At 38.0% G+C, this 7832-nt stretch overlaps 1 protein-coding gene across 1 annotated transcript; it reads left to right on the forward strand.

Annotated features, from left to right (window-relative positions):
• The first annotated feature begins 884 nt into the window (after positions 1–884).
• Positions 885–1811, forward strand: LOC110309860 (olfactory receptor 4N4C). The gene has a single exon (XM_021182593.2). The coding sequence runs from the start codon at positions 885–887 to the stop codon at positions 1809–1811; it is 927 nt and encodes a 308-aa protein (XP_021038252.1).
• The last annotated feature ends 6021 nt before the right edge of the window (positions 1812–7832 follow it).

A 7832-nucleotide genomic window follows, 5' to 3' on the forward strand; every position in this document is an offset into this window, starting at 1 on the left:
GTGTTTATGTGTGTGATGTAATGTACTTTTATAATAGATTAATAATATAAGGAAATCTATGTACATGGGTGTGTGTACATATAAATAGATACATATATAAAAATTTACTAAATATAAATTCACATATAAGAATATATGAAATCATATACACATATTCAATCCACAATACAATGATGATATATGAACAATACAATTAAATGACAAGCCTTAAAATAAAATCAGATAAAAATATACATGTCATGAAATTAATGAGGTTTTTATAACAGTAATTTTGCTACGGAGTACAGGCTCATAGCAAGATAAATAGACAGTATAATATCTATTTGCCATTCTTGAATCAAACAACAGTTCTCTAATTACACCTAGATACAAAATACATCTTCTGTAGGGAAAAATGAAATGTTCTCAAGAAATAAGTGGTTTCTAGCACTCTTATGGCATAATTTGATTCTAAAAATATCAACAAATATACAGGTTACTCATTTTGATGAATAAATATACACATGATAAACTTAATATCAATCCTCATCCAGTCCCCTGTAAAATATAGTTATGAGAATTTTTGATACAGCAAGTTGTTTTCTCTGTTAGGGAAACATAATCTCTTTCAGGGCAATGGAAATTAAACCCAGAGCAATGAAATCTATTATTTCATGTGAGAAACAAGTGGAAAGTTTGTATTAACACTGGCAGGAAGGTGTGGCTGCAACAAGATGTTTACAGTTATGAAATGTAAGAACTAGAGGACAGAGGGCATGGTTTTGGATATGAAGAGATGAGAGAATATACCAGTGTCTAACAATGCTTCTAGAAGAATAGCTATGATCTAGTCAGAAGAGACATAAAGAATTGCTTTATTTGTTAATATTGTGTAGGGACTGGTGATGGAGACAGAAAACAGGACAGTTGTCACAGAATTCATCCTCATAGGACTGACCCAGTCACATGACATTCAGCGCTTGGTCTTTGTTCTGAGTTTAATTTTCTACATCATTATCTTGCCTGGAAATATCCTGATCATCCTGACCATCAGGTCAGACCCTGGACTTACTGCCCCTCTTTATTTCTTCTTGGGAAATTTGGCCTTCCTGGATGCCTCCTACTCCTTCATTGTGGCTCCCAGGATGTTGGTAGACTTCTTCTCTGAGAAGAAGATAATCTCCTACAAAGCCTGCATCACTCAGCTATTTTTTTTGCACTTCCTTGGAGGGGGTGAAGGATTACTTCTGGTTGTGATGGCCTTTGACCGCTACATTGCCATCTGTAGGCCTTTACATTATTCCACTGTTATGAGCCCTAGAGCCTGCTATGTGATGTTGTTGGCTCTCTGGCTTGGAGGATTTATTCACTCCATTATTCAGGTTGTTCTCATCCTCCGCTTGCCCTTCTGTGGTCCAAATCATCTAGATAACTTCTTCTGTGATGTCCCACAGGTCATCAAGCTAGCCTGTACAGACACCTTTGCAGTTGAGCTCCTTATGATCTTCAATAGTGGCCTGCTTACCCTCCTTTGTTTTCTTGGTCTTCTAACTTCCTATGCAGTTATTTTATGCCATGTTCGCAGGTCAGCTTCTGAAGGAAAAAACAAAGCTATATCTACATGTACCACTCACGTTATCATTATATTTATTATGTTTGGACCTGCAATTTTTATTTATACACGTCCATTCACTGCCCTATCAGCTGACAAAGTGGTTTCCTTCTTTCATACAGTTATATTTCCACTGATGAATCCTGTGATTTATACCCTTCGGAATCAGGAAGTAAAAACTTCCATGAAAAAGTTAATCATCCGGCATATTATTTGCTAATTGAGTTTTAAATTAGCAATCATTTGATAATTTTGCATGGCATTTATTGTTATAAAACAAATGTTGTTCTTGAGTATATTTCATTTTTCAGGAAGTATATAGGCAAATTGACACAGTTATGTACATTTAGCAAATAGTGTGTATGTTTTAATGCTTGAAAAAGGAATAACAGAGTTGTTGAAATATATACAATGAGTGTGTTAAATTTAAAGAGCAATTTATCAGATGTATGAGTGAAAATCTCTTAAGGTCTTTGTGCTGGCTTGTTTTAAGTCAGCCTGATACAAGCTAGAGTCATCTGATCAGAGGAAACCTCAATTGAGGAATGCTCCACAAGGTCTGGCTATGTGGCACTTTTTAAACTGATAAGGAAGGACCCAGCACACTGTGGAATGTGTTATGTGGTCCTGGGTTTCTGAAAGCAATAAGGCTCAAGAAGCCAATAGCACTATTGTATGGATTTTGCTCTTGCTTTCAGGCTCCTGCCCTGTTTGAGATCTCAGTCTAACTTCATTGATTGAAGGATTAACCCGTGGAATTGTAGGTGAAATAAACAATCTCCTCCCCAACCTGCTTTCGGTCATCTTTGTTCCATCATAGCAATAGGATCCCTAACTAGGATAGACTTTAGGTTGAAACAAAGAATTTCAGTATTCCCAAAATGTAATAACATCTTTGTATTTTAAAGATAAGTAAACTAATCCATTATTCTGTTTGTTGTGTAATGCTTCATGACCATAGGATTCTATAAATAGGTCAATTCATGATGATTCATGGATGAGTAAGATAGAAAACATCAATGGTCAAATGGCAGAGGGCATTCTGCTGCTTTGCTGAGGTCTTTCCTTGTTCTCTATATCACCTGATATAAACATCAAGCAAATTTCTTTCTTTCTTTCTTTCTTTCTTTCTTTCTTTCTTTCTTTCTTTCTTTCTTTCTTTCTTTCTTTCTTTCTTTCTTTCTTTCTTCTTTCTTCTTTCTTTCTTTCTTTCTTTCTTTCTTTTTTCTTTCTTTCTTCTTTCTTTCTTTCTTTCTTTCTTTCTTTCTTTCTTTCTTTCTTTCTTTCTTTCTTTCTTTCTTTGATATTTTTACTTTTCTGACTGTTCTCAGAGTTGAGACACAACTTCTTTTGATACTTTGCATTTCTCATCATCTAGACCATGGAAAAAGCACCTTATTTACAGTATCTCATTGCATTACAAGATGACTCTCTCCAAAGTAATTTTTTTTACATATGGGGAAAGATTTGCACATATTTATATATAATCTAGATATGTATGTTTCTCTCTGTGTGTATATATATATACACATATATATGTATATATATATATATATACTTTATTTATTTATTATTTTTATTGTATATATATATATATACTTTATTTATTTATTATTTTTATTAGGTATTTTCTTCATTTACATTTCCAATACTATCCCAAAAGTCCCCCATACCCTCCCCCCCACTCCCCCAACAATCCACTCCCACTTCTTGGCCCTGGCATTCCCCTGTACTGAGGCATATAAAGTTTGCAAAACCAATGGGCCTCTCTTTCCAATGATGGCCAACTAGATCATCTTCTGATACATATGCAGCTAGAGACACAAGCTCTGGAGGGGTACTGGTTAGTTCATATTGTTGTTCTACCTATAGGGTTGTAGACCCCTTTAGCTCCTTGGGTACTTTCTCTAGCTCTCCCATTGGGGGCCCTGTGATCCATCCAATAGCTGACTGTGAGCATCCACTTCTGTGTTTGCTAGGCACTGGCATAGCCTCACAAGAGACAGCTATATCTATGTCCTTTCAGCAAAATCTTGCTAGTGTATGCAATGGTGTCAGCATTTGGAGGCTGATTATGGGATGGATCCCAGGGTATGGCAGTCTCTAGATGGTCCATCCTTTGTCTCAGCTCCAAACTTTGTCTCTGTAACTCCTTCCATGGGTGTTTTGTTCCCAATTCTAAGGGGCAAAGTGTCCACACTTTGGTCTTCATTCTTCTTGAGTTTCATGTGTTTTGCAAATTGTATCTTGTATCTTGGATATTCTAAGTTTCTGGTCTAATATCCACTTACCAGTGAGTACACATCATGTGAGTTCTTTTGTGATTGGGTTACCTCACTCAGGATGATGCCCTCCAGGTCCATCCATTTGCCTAGGAATTTTTAAAAATTCATTCTTTTTAATAGCTGAGTATTACTCCATTGTGTAAATGTACCACGTTTTCTGTATCCATTCCTCGGTTGAGGGACATCTGGGTTTTTTCCAGCTTCTGGCTATTATAAATAAGGCTGCTATGAACATAGTGGAGCATGTGTCCTTCTTACCAGTTGGAACATTTTCTGGATATATGCCCAGGAGAGGTATTGCGGGATCCTCTGGTAGTACTATGTCCAATTTTTGGAGGAACTGCCAGACTGATTTTCAGAGTGGTTGTACAAGCTTGAAGTCCCACCAACAATGGAGGAGTGTTCCTCTTTCTACACATCCTTGCCAGTATCTGCTGTCACCTGAATTTTTGATCTTAGTCATTCTGACTGGTGTGAGGTGGAATCTCAGGATTGCTTTGATTTGCAAATCTAAGTGGATCAAGGAATTCCACATAAAACCAGAGACACTGAAACTTATAGAGGAGAAAGTGGGGAAAAGCCTCGAAGATATGGGCACAGGAAAAAAAATCCTGAATAGAACAGCAATGGCTTGTGTAGTAAGATTGAGAATCAACAAATGGGACCTCATAAAATTGCAAAGCTTCTGTAAGAAAAAAGACACTGTCAATAAGATAAAAAGGCCACCAACAGATTGGGAAAGGATCTTTACCTATCCTAAATCAGATAGAGGACTAATATCCAATATATATATATATATATATATATATATATATATATATATATATATATATATATATATATATAACTCAAGAAGGTAGACTCCAGAAAATCAAATAACCCCATTAAAAATGGGGCTCAGAGCTAAACAAAGAATTCTCACCTGAGGAATACCGAATGGCTGAGAAGCACCTGAAAAAATGTTCAGCATCATTAATCATCAGGGAAATGCAAATCAAAGCAACCCTGAGATTCCAAAGTAATTTTTAAACCATTTCATTCTCTCATAGTCAAACTTATTGATGCCTCTCCTTGCTTCTGTATAGAAGCGAGGCTTGCTAATGTCTGACATAAGTGCCCTTATCAGTGTTATTCATGCAAAGGTATTGTCTCCACTTAATTCAACTGCTTTATGATACCTCTTTGTTCCTGGCTCCTGATTTGAACAATTTGTCTACATCATCTTCTTAGCTTTCCTTTCTCATTTTCTTTTACTTTTCCCAAACAAATTATAATGAAATTTCCATCAGACATGCATTGCATTTACTTTTTAAAAAGCACTTGCAAAATAGTAAATTGCCATTTCAATTACCTATGTCTTAAACTATTGAGAAAGCTTTCAAAAGGAAGTTTTCATAATGGGGCAGTTTTAAAAGTTAGTAATCAGTGGACAGATACATGATGACCATACTGAGAACCAACAGGAAGTTATTGGAGTTTATCTTTAACTTATAAGCCAAAATTGGACCATCTCACCATATAGCCAGTTCTTTTGTGGTATGTCTGATGACAATCAGTTGGTTTTTGTAGTTAGTATTATTCATTTAAAAAAATTAAGATTGGTGGAATCACCATGCTGGACCTAAAGCTTTACTACAGAGCAATTGTGATAAAAACTGCATGGTATTGGTATAGTGACAGACAAATAGACCAATGGAATAGAATTGAAGACATAGAAATGAATCCACACACCTATGGTCACTTGATCTTCGACAAGGGAGCTAAAACCATCCAGTGGAAGAAAGACAGCATTTTCAACAAATGGTGCTGGCACAACTGGTTGTTAACATGTAGAAGAATGCGAATCGATCCATTCCTATCTCCTTGTACTAAGGTCAAGTCTAAGTGGATCAAGGAACTTCACATAAAACCAGAGACACTGAAACTTATAGAGGAGAAAGTGGGGAAAAGCCTTGAAGATATGGGCACAGGGGAAGAATTCCTGAATAGAACAGTAATGGCTTGTGCTGTAAGATCGAGAATTGACAAGTGGGACCTCATGAAACTGCAAAGCTTCTGCAAGGCTAAACACACCATCAATAAGACAAAAAAAACCACCAACAGATTGGGAAAGGATCTTCACCTATCCTAAATCAGATAAGGGACTAATATTCAATATATATAAAGAACTCAAGAAGGTGGACTCCAGAAAGTCAAATAACCCCATTAAAAATGGGGCTCAGAACTGAACAAAGAATTCTCACCTGAGGAATACCGAATGGCAGAGAAGCACCTGAAAAAATGTTCAACATCCTTAATCATCAGGGAAATGCAAATCAAAACAACCCTGAGATTCCACCTCACACCCGTCAGAATGGCTAAGATCAAAAATTCAGGTGACAGCAGATGTTGGTGAGGATGTGGAGAAAGAGGAACACTCCTCCATTGTTGGTGGGATTGCAAGCTTGTACAACCACTCTGGAAATCAGTCTGGCGGTTCCTCAGAAAATTGGACATAGTACTACCGGAGGATCCAGCAATACCTCTCCTGGGCATATATCCAGAAGATGTCCCAACCGGTAAAAAGGACACATGCTCCACTATGTTCATAGCAGCCCTATTTATAATAGCCAGAAGCTGGAAAGAACCCAGATGTCCCTCGACAGAGGAATGGATACAGAAATTATGGTACATTTACACAATGGAGTACTACTCAGCTATTAAAAAGAATGAATTTATGAAATTCCTAGCCAAATGGATGGACCTGGAGGGCATCATCTTGAGTGAAGTAACACAATCACAAAAGAACTCACACAATATGTATTCACTGATAAGTGGATATTAGCCCAAAACTTAGGATACCCAAGATATAAGATACAATTTGCTAAACGCATGAAACTCAAGAAGAATGAAGACCAAAGTGTGGACACTGTGCACCTTCTTAGAATTGGGAAGAAAACACCCAGGGAAGGAGTTACAGCGACAAAGTTCGTAGCTGTGATGAAAGGATGGACCATTTAGAGACTGCCGTATCCAGGGATCCATCCCATAAGCAGCTTCTAAACGCTGACACCATTGCATACACTAGCAAGATTTTGCTGAAAGGCCCCAAATATAGCTGTCTCTTGTGAGATGATGCCGGGGCCTAGCAAACACAGGAGTGGATGTTCACAGTCAGCTATTGGATGTATCACAGGGCTCCCAATGGAGAAGCTAGAGAATGTACCCAAGGAGCTAAAGGGATCTGCAACCTATTGTTGGAACAACATGATGTACTAACCAGAACCCCGGAGCTCTTGTCTCTAGCTGCATATGTATCGAAAGATGGCCTAGTCGGCCATCACTGGAAAGAGAGGCCCATTGGACTTGCAAACTTTATATGCCCCAATATAGGGGAATGCCAGGGCCAAAAGAATGGGAATGGGTGGGTAGGGAATTGGGGGGCGCTATGGGGGACTTTTGGGATAGCATTGGAAATGTAACTGAGGAAAATATGTAATAAAAATATTAAAAATTAAAAAAAAATAAAATAAAATGTTATCCCCTTTCCAGTTTTTCTTCCCAAAACTCCCTATACCTTCCCCCTTTCTCCTTGTCATCAACCCACTCACTTCCGCTTCCTGGCCCTAGTAGTCCCCTGTACAGGGGCATATAACTTTCACTGGATCAAGGGCCTCTCCTCCCATTGATGGCAATCCTCTGATACATATGCAACTAGAGCCATGAGTCCCCCCATGTGCTTTCTTTGACTGGTGATTTAGTCCCACAAAGCTCTGGAGGTACTGGTTACTTCATATTGTTGTTCCTCCTATGGAGCTGCAAACCCCTTCAGCTCCTTTTTCATTGGGGACCCTGTGCCCCATCCTATAGATGACTGTGATCATCTGCTTCTGTATTTGTCAGTCACTGGCAGAGCATCTCAGAAGACAGCTATATCAGGCTCCTATCAGCAAGTTCTTGTTGGCATCCACAACAAG

This window comes from Mus caroli, unplaced genomic scaffold (assembly GCF_978045245.1).
Source record: "Mus caroli unplaced genomic scaffold, Mus_caroli_1 scaffold_12, whole genome shotgun sequence".
In the NCBI taxonomy this organism is placed as follows: Eukaryota; Metazoa; Chordata; class Mammalia; order Rodentia; family Muridae; genus Mus; species Mus caroli.

Bases quoted from the DNA above. Each gene is read 5' to 3' on its own strand.
- LOC110309860 (XM_021182593.2), top strand. From the start codon at position 885: ATGGAGACAGAAAACAGGACAGTTGTCACAGAATTCATCCTCATAGGA.